The sequence below is a fragment of the Danio rerio genome, chromosome 5 (genome assembly GCF_052040795.2).
Source record: "Danio rerio strain M-AB ecotype USA chromosome 5, GRCz13ab, whole genome shotgun sequence".
Taxonomy (NCBI): domain Eukaryota; kingdom Metazoa; phylum Chordata; class Actinopteri; order Cypriniformes; family Danionidae; genus Danio; species Danio rerio.
This window is the reverse complement of record NC_141025.1, coordinates 39079482-39104957: the sequence shown is the minus strand read 5'-3', so window position 1 is coordinate 39104957 and position 25476 is coordinate 39079482. Positions and strand designations below refer to the sequence as shown.

The 25476-nt window shown below is 34.8% G+C and overlaps 2 protein-coding genes across 8 annotated transcripts; one reads left to right on the top strand and one right to left on the bottom strand.

The window, feature by feature from the left end:
- Positions 1-253: 253 nt before the first annotated feature.
- On the bottom strand, positions 254-25476 carry tmprss4b (transmembrane serine protease 4b). 6 transcript variants are annotated; one of them, XM_087251343.1, is made up of 16 exons: positions 25093-25470; positions 24610-24847; positions 22062-22187; positions 21855-21904; positions 15792-15920; positions 8288-8426; positions 8023-8175; positions 6335-6461; positions 6062-6178; positions 5926-5969; positions 4856-5018; positions 4487-4653; positions 2617-2706; positions 2312-2454; positions 1251-1400; positions 254-555 (listed from the first exon to the last, which is right to left on the bottom strand). In XM_087251343.1, exons 5-16 carry the CDS (start codon positions 15792-15794, stop codon positions 544-546), a joined length of 1308 nt encoding a protein of 435 aa, XP_087107469.1. In that variant the 5' UTR covers positions 15795-15920; positions 21855-21904; positions 22062-22187; positions 24610-24847; positions 25093-25470; the 3' UTR covers positions 254-543.
- On the top strand, positions 12034-23988 carry tmprss13b (transmembrane serine protease 13b). 2 transcript variants are annotated; one of them, NM_001082844.1, is given in 13 exon segments: positions 12034-12206; positions 15557-15713; positions 15814-15927; positions 17109-17234; positions 17325-17451; positions 17713-17808; positions 18958-19001; positions 19081-19243; positions 19416-19585; positions 21591-21689; positions 21789-21931; positions 22081-22236; positions 23725-23988. In NM_001082844.1, coding segments are annotated over 13 exon segments (1425 nt in total). In that variant the 5' UTR covers positions 12034-12191; the 3' UTR covers positions 23740-23988.

Here is a 25476-nt window from a genome sequence, read left to right as displayed (position 1 = left end):
TAGCCAAACCAGTTACTGAAATGTCAGTTGAACTGCAGACATTGTTTGACATCAGTCCCTGCCATACTGAATGTAAACCTCATGCTGTATCATAGATGCTCCACTCAACCCATAATCCAAAATTCTTGATCCCATTGTTACCTCAAGTCAGCGTGCGGGCCTGTTATTCCACATGGGACTGCACAATCACGCATATTTTTCTTTATTATAAGCTACTAAAATAAAATGTTTTGGATAAAACTTGTGTGCTGGATTGTTTCAAGTAAAAGCTTTTATTATTTTATTTATTTTGGTGCACATGAAAAAAATATTAAAACATTTACAGTATTTCAATAACTTGACAGTAAACAAACAGGATGGCTGGGAAAAATATCAGCGCTACCGCTAATGTGACTAAAAATGCATAATGTTTTGGTATCATTTCAAATTGAACATTAAGATAATATTATTAAAAATTTTACATCTAAATTAATGAACACTACTGAGGAAAAGCAAAATAATCTTCTTTCCTCATATCATGAAAGCATGAAGTGATGCTTCATCTCACGGATTTCTCTTAAAAACAACAACAAAAAGGCAATCAGTGTTTAATTAGATCATTATTCATCGTATATTAGAGATATTCTACCAGAAACGTACACTATCTGTCCCTGAAATAAAAACAAAAGCAGTGCATAAAAAGTATTTCATCCCAAAAATGTCTAAAATGGACTGATGTTTGATTTCTGCGAGTTGTTCAGTAAAGAAGCATGTCATTCATTTGCTTCTCAGATTTGTTAAAAACACTTTTATAAAATCTACAAACCCTGTCATTGTCCTCAGCCAATCTGAACCTACAGCTTTAATAGTACTGTTATGCTAAAAACTGTTATTTAGGGAAAAAAAACTTAAATAGCAAATTTAAGTTATCAGACATATTGACATAAATTATAAATAAATTCTGCAAATAAATACTACAAAGATACAAATAAATTTACTATTGTCCCCGTTGTTTCTGTCAGTCTACATTAGCATTAATTTTAACATGAAATGTGTGCAGTACACCTTTAAGGCTTTGAATCAGATGAAGTGGCATAACTTGATGGAGAAGCTGACTTTGATCAAGGATGCGTTCTATAATTGAATTGTATAATTATATGCTTGTTTTTGACAACAAGTTCAAAGCTCAGGCCCTGTCACTTATTTTAGAAGTGAAAATGTACATTTCTGGTAGAATGTCCCTTCAATGTGCACACTCATGTGAAACATACCTCCATTACAGTGTAGATCCAGTCTAGAAGTTGAGTAACATCAGCGTAAACTCCAGGTTTTCCCTCGCGTGCACAGCCCACTCCCCAACTCACTATGCCGATTAACTGCCAACGTGATGAGAGGTACACGAGCGGACCCCCACTGTCCCCCTGAAAGAGAGAGAAGACTTCAAAATGCTAGAACTCACACAGGTTCATCAAAATTAGGCAAGAGAAGATTGGGAAAAAGGCTCCATGGTGTAAAGAGTCTTGATTTCTGCAGTGGCATTCAAATTGTAGGGTTAAGAGTTTGCTGTAAACAGCATGTAAGCATGGGTCCAGTCCGTTCTGCCTGTATCAACAATTCAGGCTGTAGGTGGAGTAATGGTGTGGGTGGTCGATTCTTGGCACACTTTAATGTGCTTAAATGCTTGACTGGTACTACCAGGCCCAGTATACACAATTTTGTTTCGGACCATATCCATCCATCATTTGCACACACACACAAAAAAAAAAAAAAAAAAAAAAAAAAAAAGACCAATGGCTTATTAAATCTAGCCCAATTATATAAAAACTCAGCATGTCATTAGTTAATCATTGGTAGAAAATACACTTTTCAAATATTACAACGCAACTATATAAATATAATTATGTAAAAACTTTAAACCACAATTTAAAAGACAACCCACAGTAATTGCTTTAACCCAATTTTGCTGGAAAAACCTGGCAACCCAGGACTTCAGTGCACCAATTTTGTAAAGTCACTTTGAGCAGGATAATGCACAAAACAAATCTCAAACTTGTTTACATTGAGTTTGTATAATCAGATGGCCTCTACAATTACTCGATCAAATCCAACAGGTCAACTTCGGGATGTGGTGGAATGGCAGATTCACATCACTCATGAGTCATGTCTTCATGATGCCATGACAATATAGATTAACATCACAAATGAATGTTTCCATGACTTGTTAAATCTGTCACAAACAATTAAAAAAATTCAGCCTGGTATAAACATGTTGTACCTAATAAAGTGGCTGGCGCATGTATAACTCTTAGATACAATTAGCCTGTATTGTTACCTGACATGCATCTGCATTTCCTTCGAGGAATCCAGCACAGAGCATTCTGGGAGTAATGCTGGAACTGTAAATAGTGGGTTTGGAACACTCAGACCTGTTGACCAGCGGCACAGAGGCTTTCTGCAGCACTGTGGGCAGTGCACCTGTCAAACCAACCAGAAAGAGGACATGCTGGACACAAAACAATATAGAGGATGAGAGAGAAACACAACAGAAGGCTTACTGCTCAAATGGGTAGAAGGTCACAGTTATGCCTTACCCGAGTTGATGTTAATCCATTAAGTGTTCATAAATATCTCCCTTACCTCCCTCTTTTAGCAATCCCCATCCAGTCACCACAAGCATGTCTTTTATGGCCAGCTGGTGCGGTGGTAAACAAACCGGTAAGATCGATTCTAGATGTAGGCATAAAACAAGTGCAGAAGACCACTAATTATACGTTCGTAAGGGCTTTCACACTTAACCCTGTCATTCTAAACCCAGAGTAAATGTAACTCTGAGTAAATTGAGAAACGGGAAGTGTGTGACCAATAACATAGTTAACAATAAAGGGTATTAATGGCTGTCAGTTGCTAAGCTATAAAAACAAACAGTTTATTATTGGTATTGATGGATCCACGAAGAACCTTAAACATCCATAAAAATTGTCAGGTGCACAAAAGGTTCTTTGAAGCACTCTGAAATAAAGGTACAAACAGTCACAGGTGCAGTACCTTTTTGATAAGGTATATCTTTGTACCAAAAGGGTACACATTTATATTATATCCAACATGCACATAGTAGTACTACAGTATGAATGTGAAATGTGTAAAGTTGACAGTCACACACACAATGGTTGTATGGAGTCAGTGCAAGTTAAAAAAAAAAAAGTTTTGCAAGCATAAAGAGTTGAGCAAAAAAAAAAAAAAAATAATAATAATAATAATAAAAATTAAAAAAAATTAAAAAAAAAAAAAAAAAAAAATCGCAAGGCAAAAAATTATTTGAGAAATAAAAATGAAATTTGAAAACAAAAAAAGAACTGCAAATTAAAATAATAAAACAAAATCCAGCAGAGCAAAAATGTTTACAATTTGAAAATGAATTTTATATACACACACACACACACACCAGTTCTGTCTGGTTCTCGAATCTGATTGGCTGATAGCCGTAATATATACAAGTACTATCAGCACCCGTACAGCCTCTTTACCCTTTGTGTATTACTCCGCCCACATACAGCCAGCAAAACGCAGACACTACAGATCCAAAGTTTAAAAGATGCTTGCTCAACTGTTTAACTGTCAGCTTATGATTTGAATCCAAGGTGGAAGAAAGTAGTTCCTCATACAAAAGGATTTGAGACTCTCCATGTTTGATTTTGTTTTTATATACACTATTAGGCCGTCAAACTGTTGTATAAACGCAATATCGCACTTGTAGCAGTCCGATATGGCTGTATATCGGCACTGGTGGGGGCACTAAGGCACTCAGTGCCGATATACAGCCATATCGCACTGCTACTCGTGTGATATTGCTATACATATATATACACACAGTACAACATTTTTTAGCATTGCCTTTAAAAGAGCCTGTCTAGTCAATTGCAATCCTCCTTCTGTTTTGCTTTTAAGTCAACTGAGTTTGCGATGCTGTTTTTCACTTGGCACTTCACGTTCCACTTTGTGGCCTTATTTGACAAAGGAACTTGGGCGTTTACGGCAGGCCCTGACCTACTAGGCTGTAAGACCACCTCGGTGGTTGGCGCCAGTGGTGTAGTGGTTTGTGCGTCGACATGCACTCCAGTGCTCACGGCGTCCCGAGTTCGATTCCCACCTCATGGTCCTATGCCGATCCTTCCCCTTTCTCTGCTCCCCATGCTTTCCTGTCAATAATCTCTACTGTCATATACATTAAAGGTGCTTATTTTTGCTTAATACTTTATTTTTTGTTTGCAAACTTTATTTTGTAAGTATATTGAGGCCCTATATTTACTCTATAGGGTTCCTTTAGAATCAGCCTCTTAATTTCTTTAAGGAACCTAGAATGATTCTTATTTTGCATCACTACAAAAAAAAAAAATAATAATTTAGCAACCTACAGTTTTTTTGTTCAAGTTTTCATGAAATGTGTAAATATGGATCTAACTAACAAATGCCTCGACCATAACAGTGGTTCAACAATGAAGTACTTTACCTCCAGTTTTGACAGGCCAGGTAAGTTTCAGCATGGCAATGTCGAAGTCATTAGTCAAGCGGTTGTAGTCTTTGTGGATAACAATCATATCTACACTGACACCGACGACGTCCATCACTTTGGTCTGACCCAACACCACAGTCCAGCGACTCAGCTCTTGTGTCCGGCTGACACAGAAAGACAAATCATCCACATGAACCAACTGACGCACAGTCAATTACATACAGGTATAAATCCATTTCATTATTGTAAAGAGAAAGAAAAACATTGGAAAGCTGCTTTAAGTTTACATTTTTACTCGTCATTTAACTAAAAAAAATGGATTTAACCAATTTAAAGTGCTTTTGTTCTGGCTCACACATGGCTCACCCTGTAAAGCAGTGAGCTGCTGAGATGATCCAGCTGGTGGACAATAAAGATCCTCCACACATGTGCCGGTGATTGAACTGAAGACTGACCTGCCACGGCCAGTGCTCGATGGATGTCTCCACTCCACCAACAATACGGTCTTCTCCCACCACCTCACCACAGTCTGCAGATGTTCATTTGAATCAGAAACAAGAGATTCATATGCTTCCTAACTTGATTAAATTTACAGATTGTTTAGTGTCTTTGAATTGCAGTTTAATACAATCCACTTTTTTATTCTTATTCAACTTCCTATGAGTTGCGACCAAATCCAGCTCAGGAGTTTAAAAGAATCTATTTGTTTCTTTTGTTCTAAATTATTCTCGATACACAAAGCCCTTACACAAACATTTTAGCTTTATATTTTAGAAAATATTTTCTTGTTGCTTTACTTTTTTACATTATAAAGCTTTAACAAGCTTCATCAGTCCGCCATGTTGTAGAGCAAAACATAAGCAATGACACTGAACTGAATGACACAATTGTCCTGAAAACAGCTTCTGAAAATGTTAGCTATTGTCATGTTTTTGGCCTTTACTAAACATTTAGACCAGAAAAAAGGGAGTAATAAACATTAATTGTTATGCCAAATGTTATTTAAAAAAAATTAGGAGATAGCTTCTTAAATTCAGTTTGCCAAAACACACCATATTTCCTGCTTACCAAATCAAAAGACTTAGCTTGATCTCAAGGAAACCTATCAGTTTTACGTTTATCAGTTTAGTGGCTTATTTGAATAAGTTCAGTCAATGTACGAGTTCAATGTACAATTTTAAAAAGGAGGCGTAGCACCCAACCCGGCCCCTAAACCTGTCACTGGGTAAGCAAATCGTACTAAATTGTACCAATGAGATCTTAAGAATTCATACAAATTAGCGACTAATAAAAAGTTACAAATTGCTGTCAGTTTGTGTTGCTTTTCTATGATTAAGACAGCATTAATAAACAAAAAACAACATTCAATAGTACAGTGCAATCCATGCCGTCATTTATCAGAGCATCCTCATAATTTATGAAAACACACATCTTACCAGAGCAGGACACAGACACCACTGAGCCAGAGGAACATTTATTACTGCGAGAGAGAAAGGGAGAAAGAGAATCATTTCTCCATGTGGTGATCATGGAGAACATCACAAATGGTTGAGCTGCGTATTCCCATCTCACCTGGCTGAGAGGAAACTTTGAATATCAGATTGTTCAGAGTCATTGCTGACTGTAGCAAATTCGTTTTGAGGGTTAAAGAACAAACTTCTCACTGGGATTCGTGTACTACGTGGACTCCTGTAATACAGTGGATTTATTCCAGGATAAACACTGTATGCACTCAATAGGGAGGGGATCAAATGTTTTCATTATACCTCACACAACTTGCATATGGTTTAATTTAGAGTATTAATAATAGTTTTTCAAGCATTGTGGCCTGTGTGCTCTACTTACACTGTATAACCCAGTTGTTGACAGGTTAAGCGAGTGTGCTTTGTCCTCCAGTTGTCAGCACACACGGTTCTCCATCCACTCGCATTAATGTACACCTGCAGGACCAGTCTGTCCCCCATCAGCCTCACTGCATAGGTAAATATAGATGATTACGTTCTTAAAATGCATCTTTGTACTTAAAGAACGGCCACAATGAAGTCTTAAATTTGTAGAAAACCGTTCCATAAAAAACTTTTAATGGTCATCATAATTATAAATATAGTCTCTCTTTCATAGTGATGACTTGTTTTTGATTACACTGAGAATCTTTTAGTTGTCTTTTTATTGTCGTTTTACACTGTGAATAATAATCTAAAGCAGGGCCTTTCAACTTTTTACAGACTTAATATGACAATTCTTACGTGATGGACATCCGATACAAAAATATTATAGTTTCCGTTTAAAAGTTGACCGTTTAAATGGGTCTAAAATATTATTTAAAAAACATGAAGTTACTGTATTTACAGATTTATAAAAAAAATGTATCATTAATTTTAATCTAAAAATACATCTGTTTATCAAATTTTATTATATTAAGATTTATTTTAAAAAAAATGTTTTTGTTAACATACACTTTAATAATAACTTCTATTTTTATTAAACCCCTTTAAGGAACCTTTTGTGGAATTGAAACATTCCACCAAAGAGGTGTTTTGCAGTGATCCCATGCATGGAAGAATGTTTTTGGGTTTACAGCTCTTAAAGGAAACATTTCTTAGCATAAATTAATAAATTCATTATTTTAAGAAAATGTTTTCTCTCAAAGAATGTTTTGTGTTTCCAAGAAACCATTAATACTAATAAAAAGGTTCATTTTCAAAAGCATACAAATTTTTTAATGCTAATTAGGCTGTTCTTGTCGTCCATGAATCTTCAAATTTTGTATTTATTATTATTATTATTATTATTATTATTATTATTATTATTATTAATATTACTACACTGTGAAACCCAACAGTCAGCTTTATCAAATGAATGGAGTTCTCTTCATTTATTAGGTTTTACTGTGCTCAAATTGCCATCGTTTACTCAAATGGAGTAAGTTTACAGTACTCATTAGGATTAGTTTTTGAACTTAAATGGTTTGTTGCAATCAGTTTCCTCAAATGGTTTGAGTTACCTTAACTTTTTGGGTTTTACAGTGTATTGTTTTTATTATTATCATTCAAATGGCCAAATTCTGACTGAGAAAAGTTGAATGTGCTGGCCAGTTTGTTATTTGTCTAATAAATGACAATAGGCTACAGTTTTAATTCTAATGATATATAATGTCAAATTTGTTTTTTTAAACAAAAGTAGTTGTTTCCGTATTTCTTTATTCTAACTCTTTAGCAAATATTTTTGGTTCATCAAAAATTGTGGTGTTGCTGACAATTCAAAAAAACAATCCAGCCAAAAATAGAGCTTAAAATGTCACTAAATCGAGTATTTAAGTCTCATAATTAAATATAAAATGAGGCCAATAACTGCAAAAGTACACTTTTAGAGAATAAAGAACCACCCCTTTAACCAGGCTGGTTACAGGCCTAGGGAAAAGTTATCTTGAACTTTAAAATGTTCTTTCAATGATCATGAACTGGTCATTTGTGGAAACTAAAACTTTCTTTTTGGGCATGTATTGCTTCACACTAATAAATAAGAAAAGTCACCTGGAAAAGTGTCATTGATCCGTAGTTTGGAAATGCACACATTTTCGTCCTCGCCGCCTGCACAGTCAGCCCTGCCATTGCAAGCCTTCTCAATTGTAATGAACTTCAAAGAGCCAGAGCAAAAGAAAAACTTGCTGTTCACCACCCTAACAGCTGAAGATAAACAGATTTTGTTGTTGTTGTTGGTAATTGCCTACCATTTTTATTTTTATTTTTTTACAAATGATAAAAGACAGGCAACTGAATAAAATGCAACAATTCTTACTAAAGTACAAGCCCACGATCAAAGACACCATTATGGCCAGCACACAGCAGACGGTGATGATGGTCAGTCTCCAGCGCGCTCTGCTCTCCTCCGTCCTGAGTGTGCTCAACTCTCGTCTTCGCGTCATGGCCATCACACACTGAGAGAAGAAAGACCAAGGGAAAGGAGTCTAGTTTACTGGCCTTCTAACTGAACATGGATGTGATGCCGTTTCTTTAGCTGTATGTGAGACTTCACTAACACTAACAGTTTTATAAGACTACAAACAAATTAATTCCATATGTGGATTTAAACTCGTGTTGATATCCTATCTGTTCTAATTAGAGACTCTCACAAGGTTTCCTGACTAACCACCAGCTAACTACATACTACAGCGTTTAGAGACTCCCATAGTTATAACCTCCACTCAGCTGATCTGCATCAACTAATTAGGCTGAATTCAGACTAGCGTACTAGTTCAAAGAATGGCACACTGTTATTAGTTTTAGAAAATGAACATGCTAGTATACTGAAACAGAGTGAATTTCTGAATTCAACTTTTGATGGATTAGTGATCAGATGTCAACGTATACAGGAGAAATGATTGCATTGTTATTAGCAATACAATAGGTAGAGTAGATAAGACCTTTGAAATCAGTCATCTGTTCAGTCTCAAGTTCTTCCCTGGCTATGATAAATCAGAAGGTAGACCAGAGATTTTAATGGAAATAATGGAAACATTATATGGAATTCAAATGATGGGTATAACAGTAATATTGTATGGGTACCTGCACATGTTGGTGTTCAAGGAAATGAAATTGCAGATAAGGAAGCATAACAAGCTATTAAAAATAATGACATTAGTCTAAATGTAAGTATAAGTAAGACTGAAATTAAGAGTATTATTAAGAAAGAATGAAGCAAAGGTGGCAAAAACAATAAGATAATGAGAAAAGGGGATGGTGGTTTTACAGAGTTCGAAAGAAAGTATTAAAAATGAGAAGTATATGGAAAAACAGAAGAGAGGAGATAATAATAGCTAGGGTGAGATTCTCTTAATTTCACACGAAATTAAATAGTATACACTTTTTAAAATGGGCAAACATGGTATACAGGACAATGTGAGTTTTGTGAACAAGAGACAGTTGAACATATTACACAGCATGAAGATGAAAGGAAGACTCTAAGTAAGAATTTAGAATAAAAGTTCATTTTAAATTAAATGACATTCTACAAAATAACTCAGGAATGCTTTAACTTTTTACTGCAGTATCTTAAAAATACTTATTTGTGGGAGATAATTTAAGAAAAGAAAGAGGTGGGTGAGACGACTGGAGGGCAAAGTCATAATGATCCACACTCCATGCCAGTTGGTGGAAGAAATATACCAATCTGTTGTTTGTCAACCACTAATAAATTTAAGAAGAAAAAAGAAGAAGAACTTTTGATTTCAAACTAGGGCTGTTTATTATTATTATTATTATTATTATTATTATTATTATTATACATTATAAACATTTTATCATTGCCAAAACAAGGGAACTAGGGACTCTGGGTGTTGCTTACAAAAAAAAAAGAAAAAAAAATCAGAATCAATATCTTTTTTAAATCTTACTTAAGATATCTATATTCACTGGATATGTACAACGAATAATTCTAAACGAGTTCTTTTATATTGTCATTAAGTAGCTATTTTGGATGAGCCATATTTTTTTAATCAATATAAGAAACAAAAGAATTCCAATACAAAGTAACATTTGGAACTGATGCAATTCCATTAAGAAATAAAGAGCACACTATAAAAAAATCCAACTTACAAATTGTTAATTCAATTCAAAATTCTAAGTTAGGTGGGTATATTTTTGAGCTCAGTGTTGAGTTCACTCATGAAATTATTTCACTCCATATTTAGAATGAAATTATTAATCATTATTTTCAATGAAAATGTTATGTTTTTAAACTAAAGTGGTTCACGTTGTGCCAAATTATTTTTTGAAATTGAGTTGAATCGACTTATTCTGTAAAGTATTTTTGAGTTAAACTAGCCTTTGTACATAGGCATTCAACCACTGAGGTTGAATAAACTCTCAATTTCTTTGCAGCCGGTTGCTTTAAATTTTTAAGTTAACTCAACTTTTTATTTTTTACAATGCACTATTTACCTGTAAGAAGAGTTGCCAGATATGTGAAATATAGTCATCACTCTTAAAGGGATAGTTTACCCAAAAATGAAAAATCGTCATCATTTACTCACCCTTTATTTGTTCCAAACCTGTTGACTTTCTTTCATCTGTTAAACACAAAATAAGATATTGTGAAGAAAGCTGGAAACCTATAAACGTTGAATTCCATAGTGTTCAAAAGTAACAGGTTTTCAGCTTTCTTCAAAATATCTTCTTTAGTGTTTGACAGAACCACTTGTGGGAGGCTAAATGGTGAGCACATTTCATTTTTGGGTGAACTATACTTTTAAAATAGGGATTCTTTATTGACACTGACAGTTCTGTTGTAGAACATTTAGCATCTGTAGAAACTTTTCATTCTGTAATAAAGTTCTTCACAGTAGAAAAATGTTTTTTTTTTTTTTTTTTGGTCTGTAAAAATGTTCTTTACTCACATGAAAAAAAAAGGTTGTTTGAAGAACATTCAACTATAAGACTTTTCCAGGGCATCATTTTGAAAACACTTTTTGGTTCCTCCAGGCACTATAATATTTTAGTTTTAAGGACCAGTCAAAAATATCTCAAATATGAAAATACATATTGTACAACCATTGCTATACTTTATACACAAATTCAACTTTAAAATCACTGTATATACTAAAAAACATAATGTTTTCATATCATAATGTGCTCATATAAGTGAACAAAACCAGTTCCCCTCCCTGATAAATCATGTAAGCAAGTCTGCATTGGCAGAATAGTCATTCCCGAAGGCCTTAATAATATTGAGTTCAAAGGGAATTTATCAGTGATTTAAATACCTTAATAACAAATACCTTTTAAATAACTTAAATACCGTCTTTGCTTATTTGTTTGACACACCTTAACGAATAAAAGAAATGGTGTGCTATTGAGGTGTTACTGTGTGTCAGACACACACACCTGTTGATGACGCATATTTGCTAGTTCAGTAATGGAAATACTATTAATAAATGTGGTTATGCTTGGTTTGTTACTGTGTACCTGTGAATGTATGAGTAATCAGTGTTTATTATTTTCATTCCAAATAACCTGTGATTTTTGACACGTTTTCACAGTTAGTATTAAAGGGATAGTTCATTTAAAACTCAAATCATTATTTATTCACTATTCATTAGTTTCAAACCTGTTTGACTTTCTTTCTTCTTGCCAACTGACTCCTCCATAATATTTGTTTATCCTACTATGGAAGTGACAGTTTGTAACATTCTTCAAAATATCTTCTTTAGTGTTTAACAGAATAAAGAAACTCTTAAAGGAACCATTTGAAAGTAAATAGTAGTACATTTCCATTTTGAGTGAATTATCCAGCCTGATATGTGTTGAATTATCTCTTCAACATATATGACGCTCACATTGTCCTTTGTTTATTTTGAAGTTGTGTGGATTGTTGTGTGAAATGGGATTCATACTTGTGTGATCGAGGACAACATTATGATGCAGCAATGATTATTCATCTATGATGAAAGCAGCTGACAGAATGTTCTCTGTGTGTGTTTCTATGGACATGTTGTTTAGAAACTCTATTTGAGAAGGCTGGCTGTAAAACCTGTTGAACAGGTGAAAGAGTGGGAGAGGAAGACATGAGTTACTGCAGGCTGAGCCCGTCCCGCTCTGATCATGTAAGAGTTGTGCCACTAGCAGGTGCATGACAGAGAACAAATCTATAGCTGAAGAAGAGTACAGGTAGAGGCTACCTGACCGCTTTAAACGGATACTCACATATGGAGCACAAACAGGTACAAATATTGTTTTAAACAAACATAGAAAAAACAACTTTTACATTTTAGTCCTTATTTCAGGTGTGTGATTAGGTCAGTCGGTTGAAGAGTTTGATATAACTTTGATTTTCTTGTTTTATTTGTACTCTATCAGAAATAATGGTACAAAAGCTGTCATAAAAGGACTATATTAAATGTATATATTGTACCTAAGTTCATATATAAGTACTTAAAAAGAAAATAAAGTGGGATGATTTAAAAAGATGCTGGTACATTGACAGCTTTAGTACCTTTATTTCTGATTGTTCATTTTATTTTGACTATTGAGCGAATGGCACTGAAATTCCATTTGTGTGAAATTCTGATCTTTATCTGAATGCTTTTCTTTCTGTGATAAGCTTGTCGTCAGTAGTTGTCATTGTTGTGTCCGAATCGCCAGTTGGATTAGTTGACTTGTATCCATAGTTACTGTCACTAATTATTAACATATATAGAATTAGTAACATAGCTGGTTGCCGAAACATTATTTATAGCAGTTATTAACCTGAGCTATATTACATGTGACGGTGTAACTGATTCACTGAGAGGAATATAAAGTACGTGTTCTAACTAGATACTATCAAAGAGAATAAGACCTGCAACGTGCCTTAGAAAGGAAGGGCAGACTCTGAATTTCACATAATAATCTTTATAAAGAGAAAAACAACACACCCTTAAAAAAGATTTAATAATTCCACGAAGAGCCTTTAAAACATTTAAACGAGTTTACATTACACATCTTACACTTACCGGCCACTTTATTAGGTACACCTGTCCAACAGCTTGTTAATGCAAATTTCTATTTAGCCAATCACACAGTAACTTAGTGCATTTAGGCATGTAGATATATGATCAAGAAGATCTGCTGCAGCTCAAACCGAGCATCAGAATAGGGAAGGAAAAGTGATTTAAGTCATTTTGAACGTGGCATAGTTGTTGGTGCCAGATAGGCTGGTCTGAGCATTTCAGAAACTGCTGATTTACTGGGAATTTCACGCACAACCATCTCTAGGGTTTACAGAGAATAGAAAAATAGAAAATATCCAGTGAGCGGCAGTTTTCTGAGCGTAAATGCCTTGTTGATGCCAGAGGTCGGAGGAGAATGGCCAGACTGGTTCAAGCTGATAGAAAGTCAATAGTAATTAAAAATAACCACTCGTTACAACAGAGGTCTGCAGAAGAGCATCTCTAAACGTAAAACATGTCCAACCTTGAGGCAGATGGGCTACAGCAGCAGAAGACCACACTAGGTGCAACTCCTGTCAGCTAAGAACAGGAAACCGAGGCTACAATTCACACAAAATTGGACAATAGAAGATTGGAAAAACATTGCCTGATCTGATGAGTCTTGATTTTGAATGGTAGGTTCACAATTTAGCATCAACAACATGAAAGCATGGACCCATCCTGCCTTGTATCCACAGTTCAGGCTGGTGGTGGTGGTGGTGTAATGGTGTGGGGGATATTTTCTTGGCACACTTTGGGCCTATTAGTACCAATTGAGCATCGTGTCAACACCACCAGATCTCAATTCATTTGAGCACCTTTGGAATGTGGCGGAACAGGAGATTCACATCATGGATGTGCAGCCAACATATCTGCAGCAACTGCGTGATGCTATAATGTCAATATGGACCAAAATCTCTGAGGAATATTTCCAGTACCTTGTTGAATCTGTGTCACGAAGGATTAGGGCAGTTCTGAAGGCAAAAGGGGGTCCAAGCCTGTACTAGTAAGGTGTACCTAATAAACTGGCCAGTGAGTGTATTTTTGTCACATAAGAAAACTTGTTACACTGTAATTTCAGACTTGATAGTAACACTTTATTTAGATGGTCCCTTTTAAACATTTTGTTGACCACACATAACTTTGGTACTACAGTATGTCAATTATCAGTCATTATAGGGCATTGTAGACTGCTCAATATTAACACAATATCACTTTAATTTTTAAAGTCTCTCAAAAAACATGATATTGACTTTGTATAGACATAAGTATCTTTACAAGTAAACTTTCACTTATAAACTTTCAGACAAACTTTCACTTCCTACACTCTGAAAATAAGGTACGCGAGCTGTCACAGATATAGTGCCTTTGTTAAAAGTACACTTTGAAACTTTTTATGTCCTAAATATACACTTAAGGTATTAATTTGTATTTTTAGTGTACCAATATAGATTATTATACAATAAAAATGTGTTTTTTCTTGTGTGCAATTCATGCCCTAAATAGGCTCAGTGTTGAGTCTCTACTTTGTACCTGTGCTTCTGCTACACCCCTGCATTTTACTCTTTATGTCGTATATAATAGCTATAAAAGTGATTCTCTGTATAGTAGTGAATAGCTGTAATCAATTAATATGGGAGCAGAAATGAATATACATTTTGAAATACATCTTTTGTAACAAATTTGCTTGTATGCATAAAAATGCAACTAAATTGTTGAGAGAAGGCTTGAGGTGTCTAAATTGCTCTGTCTGCAGCATGCTGTCTTTATCATTTCAATATGTGTATGTGTTCATGGATATTAACAAATGCATGTGTTAGTTCAGACAGTAGCAGAAAAAACGGAGAATTTTGGATTCAATGACATTTAATTCTCTACTATCCCTGAAATCATATATACTTGCTGTGTCAAAAACACGTTCAAATATACCAGAAATAAAGAGTTTTAGAATAATGTTCTAGAGAGTTGTCATTGTTAGTGAAATTAATTTGGCCAGATAGACAAGAATAGTATAGACATAAGGATTAACCGCACCCTCTAGTGGTGAGGAGGACATTTAGAGAGAAATTTAGAGAGTTTAGAGAGAAATGTCATATGAATACACACACCCACAAAGATGATAGATAGATAGATAGATAGATAGATAGATAGATAGATAGATAGATAGATAGATAGATAGATAGATAGATAGATAGATAGATAGATAGATAGATAGATAGATAGATAGATAGATAGATAGATAGATGGATGGATGGATGGATGGATGGATGGATGGATACATAGATAGATAGATAGATAGATAGATAGATAGATAGATAGATAGATAGATGGATGGATGGATGGATGGATGGATGGATGGATGGATGGATGGATGGATGGATGGATGGATGGATGGATGGATAGATAGATAGATAGATAGATAGATAGATAGATAGATAGATAGATAGAGAAAGAGAGACAGATAGTAGATTTTATTATATTAAATGATTAAATAATTAACATAAATATATTGTGAATGTAATTCAGTGAATGAACAGTGTTACTAGATCTGCATATTTTTTTTGCTCGCTGCTTTTATACAATCTCTTTTTTCACGAATACAGACTGAGGCTCCTCCCTCATATGACTCTGTGGTGACTCAGAACATCACACCTCCACCTTCATATCCCAGTCTACAAATATTGTCGACCACTCAAGTCCAACCGTACTACATACCTCAGCCATTACCTCAAATTCCTGCTCCCCATGTAGTAGAGACAAGTAAAACTTAATAACACAAACTACCTACAAACACATCTCAAAATCGTAGTCAGTGAGTTGAAGTTGAGCAATAATCACCATTGCTGTTTCCTTCCAGCAGTCCCACAACAGAGAACTCAAGCTGTCTCATACAGGAGCAAAAGGTGTTGCTATGGAGGATCCACTGGCATTGCTGCTGTAGTTGTCCTGGTTGTAATTGCTGTGTATCTGGGAGGTAAGCATATTATATGTAATTATGTTACATACTGTCTCTGATTAGCATCATATTCGCTAATCTTAGGTTGATACAATGCGTCTTTTCTCTTAAATGTGTAAACTTTTACATTTTTTGTAACCAGGGCTTACACTTTAAAAAGATATCCTGTAGTTTGTGATTCATCCATGTTTTCCAGTTTTCTGTATTTTGTGATATATGATTTTTTAAATATAGTTATGTTTTTGAATTGCATTAAGGGGCTTTGATCTTTCTTCCAACCATTTTTGATGTTGAAAAGTTTTAAAAAGGTGACTTTTATTGACATCTTTAAAAGTATGAAGGGATATATTTTCTGTCTTGGTGTTTAAATTACAGTATAAAACCCAAGCACTTCTCACACTTTTCTGTTATCTTTCACGTGCTGCTTCTAATTCAGGTAGAATAAAACCATGCAAAATTTGTACTTACTAATAAGCAGCTAGTATCTTAAAATTGCAGGTTATACGCCACTGTCACGATCAGCAGCAATCTAGCCTATCCAGATCGTTGGAGAACCACACATATGTCACTTTAATAAACTGCAACTCCCATCGTGCACCTTAGACACACCAGTCCCTGATTCCCCGATTACACACACACATGCAGACTTTGCTGAATCTTGTTCCATTGTAACATTTCTAAATGTTTTCCTTGCCTTGTCATTTCTTGGTTTTTGATCTTTGCTTTGTTCATTGCTTTGTGTTGTCTTGCCGCCTGTCCCGAACATTCACCTGTTTTGCTGACTACGCTTTTGGATTACCTTCATGTTACTGTTTGCTCCTGTTTGACCTCTGCCTGCCTGACAATTCTTTTAATAAATCTGCGCACGGATCCTCAACTCTGTTGTTATCCAACTCAATCTTACAACCGCTAGTTAATGGGGAGAATTTATTCTTAAACACGTAACCAAAATTTCTTATAAAACTTGTTAAATATTTACATATTGTATATTCTTTCAAAATATTAAATTTTAACATCAATGAGCAGATATCAAGGTTCCAAATGGCAAATGTAAAAAATCTGAAATTATGATATAATATTAACAGTAAATTTACAGAGTCTTTTTACAATGTACATTTAAACTTTGAATTTGGTGCAAACTCCAGAAAGAGTAATTTTACATGGCTTCACTTTTAAGTCACTTTTCTGCTGATGCACAGTGCGTTATGGACCGTCGCTGTGGGCTTTTTCTGAGAGAGACGCAGAGACAGACACATGTCCCGGTTCAGCAGTCAACTGTGATGGGAGGAAAGACTGTTCTCTAGGCAGTGATGAATCTCAGTGTGGTCAGTGTCAATCATCTCAAAAGTGACTTTTTAAAAATATTTTTCCAGTTGTAAATTATAAACTGGTATGCCTTCAATCTTCCTATGCAGTGCGGATTGGTACAGGAAATGAATTGCAGGTATTGACCTCTAGGTCTGGGAGTTTTCTTCCAGTCTGCGCACAGGGCTGGAATAAAAACATAGCTGACCAAACCTGCCAACAGCTTGGCTTCAGACAGTAAGTATAACATATATCCATACACACAAGAAATGCAGATTAGTCTTGTGATAACTCAAAAATTTGTCAATCTTACATTCAAATTTTTTGTTTCAAATATATGTTTTGAGATTTTAGATTTTTTTAAAATGAAATTTCCACCAGGTATTCACTATGAAAATAGTCATGAATTCTGACAACACATTGAATCACAAGCAAGCAATAACAAAGATAACAGTGTGAATGTATATTCATGTATGTTTGGGTTTGTGTGCTCCACAGGAGTTATTCGTATGGTGTCGTGAAATCCAACTCACCTATGTTTCAGAGTGTGAACAGTCAGCTTGTAAACAACATCCAGGGGAGAGTTAACACTAGGTAAAATAAATTGCTTGCAATTGCTTTGCTTTTTTACAAAACAATTTACTGCTTTTTTACAGCAGTTACAGCAGGTTTAAAGAATTTACAAATCACATATTTACAACATACAACCTCAAAGGAAAACAGTTTTTTCATGATGTACATGTATATAAAGTATACAAAATATATGAGTTTGTACAATTGAAGTTTAAGCTTCAATTTTCCATCTTCCATCAAAGAATGCAATAAACTAGTTAAATACTGAATATGGCAAAACAGCACAAGAGAAACTATTATCCATAAACTATTATATCTATTATGTGAAATTGTAATATATTTTTTATATATTTGCCAAGTGCTGTTTAATAGAACAACAACATTTTAGTATTGGGGACAAACTATCAAATATTAATACATAGTATTTTCCTTCTGGAGAAATTGAAGAGTTTTGATGACAACCTCTAAATGCTGTCTGATTTTTTTCTGAGGCTGCAGTGTTTAATTTCAATAATTTTACCATAAGTGCAAAGAATAGGTTATTGTCACCATTGCCTTTAAAGTGAAATAACTGAACATTAACATACAAGGCTAAGAAAAATACATTTTAGAGGAAAAATCCAGACGGAACTTTGATGTTTTTGCATCTGAACTCATCAATTATTATTTTAGTTTAGTTTGAATAGGTTTATTATTTTATAATTTTTTTTCTTTACAGATTTTAAGGTCAATATTATTAGTCCCTTTAAGAAAATATTATTTTTTGATTACCTACCATTGTCCAATGACTTGCCTATTAACTTAACTTGCTAACTAATTAGTAAAGCTTTAAACCACACTTTAAGCTGAATAGTATCTTACAAAATAACTAGTGAAATATTATACACTCTCATCGCAGCAAAAATAAAATAAATTAGTTATTAGAAATTATTTATTAAAACGATTATGTTTTTAAAATGGCTTCTGTCTATTAAACAGCACTTAGAAACATTGGGAACAGAAATTAAACTTTTACTGGAGGGCTAATAATTTTGCCTTCAACTGTATAAAATGTAATGTTTTACAATTTGGCCAATTTAAATGATGATAGATGTAGGGGAACAAACGGCACTATGTATTTACACTGTGTGTGTGTGTGTGTGTGTAACAGTGTTGTTGTTGTAATTGTAGTTCGTCGTGTCCCGATCAGCAGAGTGTGTCCCTGCAGTGCTGCGGTGAGAAGTTTACACCGATGCCACATGTTAATGCTTCTTGATAATGCCTTCTAAGTCTAAACAATCTCTTCCTGAGCAGATTGTGGAAGGCCACCAGTTTCATCAAGGATCATTGGGGGAAGCGTGGCTGCTGAGGGTCACTGGCCATGGCAGGCCAGTCTGCATTTTCAAGGAAAGCACTCATGTGGAGGATCTCTGGTGGCTCCAGACTTTATCATCACTGCTGCTCACTGCTTCCCCAAGTTAGTACACCGTATATTAGACAGATGGACAGAAGAGTTGATGACAAGTCTACATGTTAGACACAATGTCGTAGTCTGTAGTTATAAATAATATTAATAAACAATTTAGGAAATACTATCAAAAATGGCTGTATGAACAGATAAATTAATATGCTTTTCCCCCTCTTCTTAGAGAAACATCTGGCTCTCAGTTGCCTAGTAACTGGAAAGTGTACATAGGTTTCGTGTCCCAGCTCAAGCTGCCCAGCCCGTATTATGTAAAGGAAATCATTTTACATGAAAAGTACAACCCAACAACAAAAAACTATGACATCGCCTTGCTGAAACTCAATAAACCTGCCAGTGAGTTTGAGCTGCACACAGAGCTGCAAATGATTAACCCATATCCTTCTCTCCTGTTTTGCTTTTGAGTGTCTCTCATTTGGCAAAAGATTAACTTTGTGTGTGTGTGTGATTCAGAAATATTATACAAGTAAATTTTGATCATTTGCATCTTAAAATGTTTGTTTTTAAAGATTTTCTCTTTTTTTTTCTTCTTTTTCTGAATCTTAATTTATTTATCTCTAAATATTTCTATGAAAAAATAGGCTGCCTACATACTTTACACTCACTGGCCACTTTATAAGGTACATATTACATATTACAGTCTGAGATGATTCAAGCTTTATGTCATGGCACGTTATCCTGCTGGAAGTAGTTATCAGAAGATGTGGTCATAAAGTGATGGACATGGACAGCAACAATACTCAGCATGTGAGTATTGTTGCTGACCATGAAAATATTGTGCCAAAAAATATACCCCAGAGCATTACACCACCACCAGCCTGAATCGTTAATACAAGGCAGGATGGGTCCATGCTTTCATGTTGTTGATGTCAAATTTTGACCCTACTATCCGTATGTTGCAGCAGAAATCGAGACTCATCAGACCATGCAACGTTTTTCCACTCTTCTATTGTACAATTTTGGCGAGCATGTGCGAATTGTAGCCTCAGTTTCCTGTTCTTAGATAGGAGTGGCTCCCTGTGTGGTCTTCTGCTGCTGTAGCCCAACTGCCTCAAGGTTGGACATGTTGTGTGTTCAGAGATGCGATTCTGCATACCTCGGTTGTTATGAGTGGTTATTTAAGTTACTGTTGCCTTTGGAACCAGTCTGGCCATTCTCCTTTGACCTCTGGCATCAACAAGGCATTTGCCCCCACAAGTGCCTCTCACTGGATATTTTTTTTTTCTGACCATTCTCTGTAAACCCCAGAGATGGTTGTGCGTGAAATTCCCAGTAGATCAGCAGCTTCTGAAATACTCAGACCAGCCTGTCTGGCACCAACAACCATGACACGTTCAAAGTCACTTAAATCACCTTTCTTCCCCATTCTGATGCTCGGTTTCAACTGCAGCAGATCGTCTTGACCATGTCTACATGCCTAAATGTATTAAGTTGCAGCCATGTGATTAGCTGATTAGAAATTTGCGTTAAAGTGCAGTTGGTCAGGTGTACCTAATAAAGTGTCCGGTTAGTGTATATATGGTTAGGTTTTGGTACTTAAGGAAAGGATGAGGATTAAAGGGATATCTTACCCAAAAAATTTAATTTGCTGTTAATTTTCCAACATTAATTTTGACAAAAAAAGTTCAATATTAAACAAGTAATTTTTTATGTCATTAAACATTAAATACCTTAAAGAAGATTCTTGGCAAAGCTGAAACAGCTGTCCTTTGCGATTAAAAAAATAACAATAAATGCCTACCAGTTCTTTGAGAGATAAATAAAATAAACATATACACATACAGGCAAAACAGAATAACCGTAACTCATAGTGGTATGCTAAGGTCTTATAAAGTGAAAGACTGCAGTAAAAGAAATTACACTAAATTTGAAATGTCTTTGCAAGAAAAACTGAACATTATTTATAACATAATTATTTTTAATAGAGTCTCTGCAAATGTTTCATGTGAACTGAGGCTCTATTTACTTACAGAGGTTACATGATTGCTACATAGGTTACATATGTTGCAATTTCTAGGATAAGCACTTTAGGTAGGCTACAATTTTGATGAGCAATACACAATGTACACATATTCTATCAAAGAGCTGTTGACTTGCATTCTGTGAACCACCAAGGTTCAAGGTTGAAGGTTCAAGCCCAAACTCTTCTTCAATGTTCTACTAAAGAAAAATGTGATAACCTGAGAGTGGGCAAATGAACAGGAAATAGTTATTTTTGGGTGAACTATCTCTTTATGCCTTAAGTACTTTACATGATGTACAATACGTGAACATTTATGCAAATCATGCTTCAATAAGAAGCACTTTGGAGCACTAATGTGTTTTCTATATGTCATTAAAGGCGATGTAGAGCCCATATGCCTGCCTGTGATTGGCCAGACGTTTCCACCTGCCAAACAATGCTGGACAACTGGTTTCGGAGTTATTCGACAAGGCAGTAGTATGTATATGCGCATGTATTCAGATTTAGTTTAAGTTTACATTTATTCATTTGTGTATTAAAAACACTAATGTAATGTCTCAATGTGTGTGTTTGCAGATAGTGTTTCTACTTCTCTAATGGAGGTCACAGTAAGCCTGATAGACTCGAGTGTGTGTAACTCACCTAATGTTTACAATGGAGAAATCACCGAGAACATGCAGTGTGCTGGAGACCTTAGAGGAGGAAAAGACTCGTGCCAGGTTACACACACTTATTGTCGAAAGCTTGCTGTTTTGACATGAAAATACTGCCACCTTGTGTTAAAATATTATATTGTAGTTTAACCTTTAACTGTTCGTGCTTTCATTCAGTATCATATTTTCTCCTTACCTTTTTATTCTCTCTTTAGGGTGACAGTGGTGGTCCATTGGCATGTAAATCAAATGATGGTCAATGGTTTCTCACAGGCGTAACAAGTTGGGGAGAAGGCTGTGGACAGGTGAACCGTCCGGGGGTCTACAGTGATGTAGCCAAATATTTAATGTGGATATATAGCAAGATGCAGGTAAACACAAAAGCATTCTCTCTCTCTCTCTCTCTCTCTCTCTCTCTCTCACACACACACACACACACACACACACACACACACACACACACACACAACCCTAACCTTAAACCTACAGTGTAAAAATTCTTGGTTCCACACAATTGTTTTTTTTTATTGGGACAACATGAAGGAATAATATTAACTTATTTTATTCATTTATTTATGTATTTATTTATTTATTTATTTATTTTTTAAAATTTAAGTGAATTGAACAGACAACAATTAAGATATCACCCCCTAGAAAACTCAAGAATTGTGTTGTTTCAGCTCATTTTATAAAGGCCTTTTGAAAAATGGAAACATCAGCAATATCCAGTGGTGGAAAGAGTACTGAAACATCATACTTCAGTAAAAGTACCACTACTTCCCTAAAAATGTAGTGCAAGTAGATTAAAAGTATCTGTTATAAATAATGCTAAAAGTATGAGTAAAAAATAGCCTTTTTAAAACTACTCAAGAGTAGTGAGTTAGTGATTTATTACTTTACACTACAGGCAATGTCCTCATCATTGCCCATCTCCTTTGTATGTATAATAGTTGTGTCCTATGGCATTATACAGCGTTGTGACCTGATATGTCACACCAGGCCTGTAGCCAGGGGGGCTATTTAGTATGCCATCATAAATTGTGAAAATAACCAATAGAAGAAGGCTTTAAGACGAATAAGCAATAAAACAACCAATAAAAGAAGGCTTTAATTATTTAAATGGACAAATTCTGACTGAGGAAATGAGCTAGCAAGAAATGTTATTTGCATATAAGCTACAGTTTTAACAGATTGCAATATTTTTTATGTCTTTGTTTGTTTTTTGAGATTGATGACAATAAATGAGCATTTAACAGATTAGTATTTTTTCATATTTCTAATATTTACATTACATATGAAACTGTAATAACTTGCCGTTTAAATGTACATTTGTAAATAAACATACATTTTTGTAAACAAACTTTTTTTTTTGTACAAAAATGTAGGAAGTATTTTTGTTGCATCAAAAAGAATGGTAATGATAACCATCCCACAAATTAATCCAGCACAAATTAGTGCATAAAATGTCACTAAAATGCAGTATTTGAACCTTATAATTTGAGGCGAATAACTGCAAAAAGGTCCACCCCTTTTAATAGACTGCGGCTACGGGCCTGCACACAAACTTTCACAAATGACAATTCTGCCATGAAAATCTATTTAAGTTTCTTTCTTCTGAAACACACGCAAATATTTTGAAAAAGGCAGATAGCTAGCACTCACTGACTTCCATAGTATTTCTTTTTCTACTATGGAAGTCGATGGGTCCCAGCAACCAGCATTCTTTAAAAAATCATCTTTCCTGTTGAACAGAAGAAAGCAGCTCATAAAGGTTTAACATTTTTGGCTGATCTATCACTTATTTCTAAAATCGCTTTTCTCTCACAACTATTGTTCTATTCCTGTCTCTTTAATTACAGCAAGCACGACCATGACCTTCGACAATCATGAAGAACACACTCATTGCAAATTTGATAGCAGTTTTGCACAGAATGGAACATTTTTTTCTCATTTTTTAAAAAAGTGAAACAGTAAAGCAACATACATTTAGAGTAAATACATTTTTTAGTAAGACTTTAAATTCATAATTTAAATCATGAAAATTCACTTATTTTTTACTGTGTAATTCAATGTATTTATTTTCTAGACATGCTGTATGTACTGGAATAAAAACCTGGACTACATTACTGTGTCATGAGGAGTTTTTTTTTAATAAATAGGAGTTAAATAGGAGTTCATAAAACGAGGAGGCCATCTACTACTAGATCTGCACTGGTCTAAATAAAATAATAGCCAAGCCTCGTACTGATGTTTTTGCTGTGTATTTTTTTTTTCTCTCTCTCTCTCTTTTCAGCAGACACCGTGAAAACGTGTCCCAGACAATTCAGAAAAAAGAACTTTCGTTATAGCTTCTTTCTGCCACTATGTTAGTTTGAACCATAATGCAATGCTCGCACACTTCACTCAACTTAAACATGTGATCTGTAATATTCCAAAAGCAACTTTTTCTTTAAAAATCCCATAACTTCAAACATTTCAAGGGTGCACATTCTCTGCTTTGAAATTAAATGTCACATTCGTACATTCTGGCAAGTATTTTAAACAATAAATGAACTCAAATTAATATGAGTTTATAACAGAAACACAAATATACAAAACCTATAAACACAAAAATGTGTCTTTGACAATTACAACTTCTGTTTAATAAGTAGTACATGAAATTACTCTGAATAACTTTAAATAAAGCTGCATAATTTACAGAATTAGGTGGTGCGGTGGCTCAGTAGGTAGCGCTGTCTACTCACAGCAAGAAGGTCACTGGTTTGAGTCCCAGCTGGGTCAGTTGGATTTTTCTATGTGGAGTTTGCATGTTCTCCCCGTGTTGGCGTGGGTTTCCTCTAGGTGCTCCGGTTACCCCCACAGTCCAAAGACATCCACTTTAGGTGAGGTAGGTAAGCTAAATTGGCCGTAGTGTATGTGTGTGGATGAGACATATAAAACATATGCTGGATAAGTTGGTGGTTCATGCCGCTGTGGCGACCCCTGTTTAATAAAGGGATGAAAAGAAAATGAATGAATTTACTGAAATATTATTACAAATGTACAACTAAATTTTCACTCATGAATGTGAATTCTGCCATTATTTGCACACCTTCAATTTGTTCCTATGAGTTTCAGTTGAAAACAAAAGAAGAATGTAATCTTCTGTGTTTATCAGAATAAAGAAACTCACGCAGGTTTTGAGACAAGCAGAGTTATTACAGAGTAAATAATAAAGTATACATTACGTTTTACGAAGAGTGTTGCAGAATATTGAGCTGAAGTCTTCTTTAAAACATCAGGTTGTGATGGATGATTTTAGCTTACATTCGCTGAAAACTGAAACACTATTACTGTCCTTGAAGACAAATTCTTTTCAGTTTGAGAAGGTGAACGTTGGCAGGATCTTTTAGTTTAGTCCTAATCATTAACTTTGGTAAGAATACCCCACTTAGTCTCTTTATATACTTTGATAGATTTATCTTCCAGCTTATTAAAGTGAGAGTATAGCATAAGGCTAAAGAGGCTATAGTGTATAGTCCTAATTTTACACTTGCTCTTATTTGAGAGACGTTCGGTATATTATGTAAATTGTATGAATACTCCCACTCGTGACTAAAGTGATTAGTTAT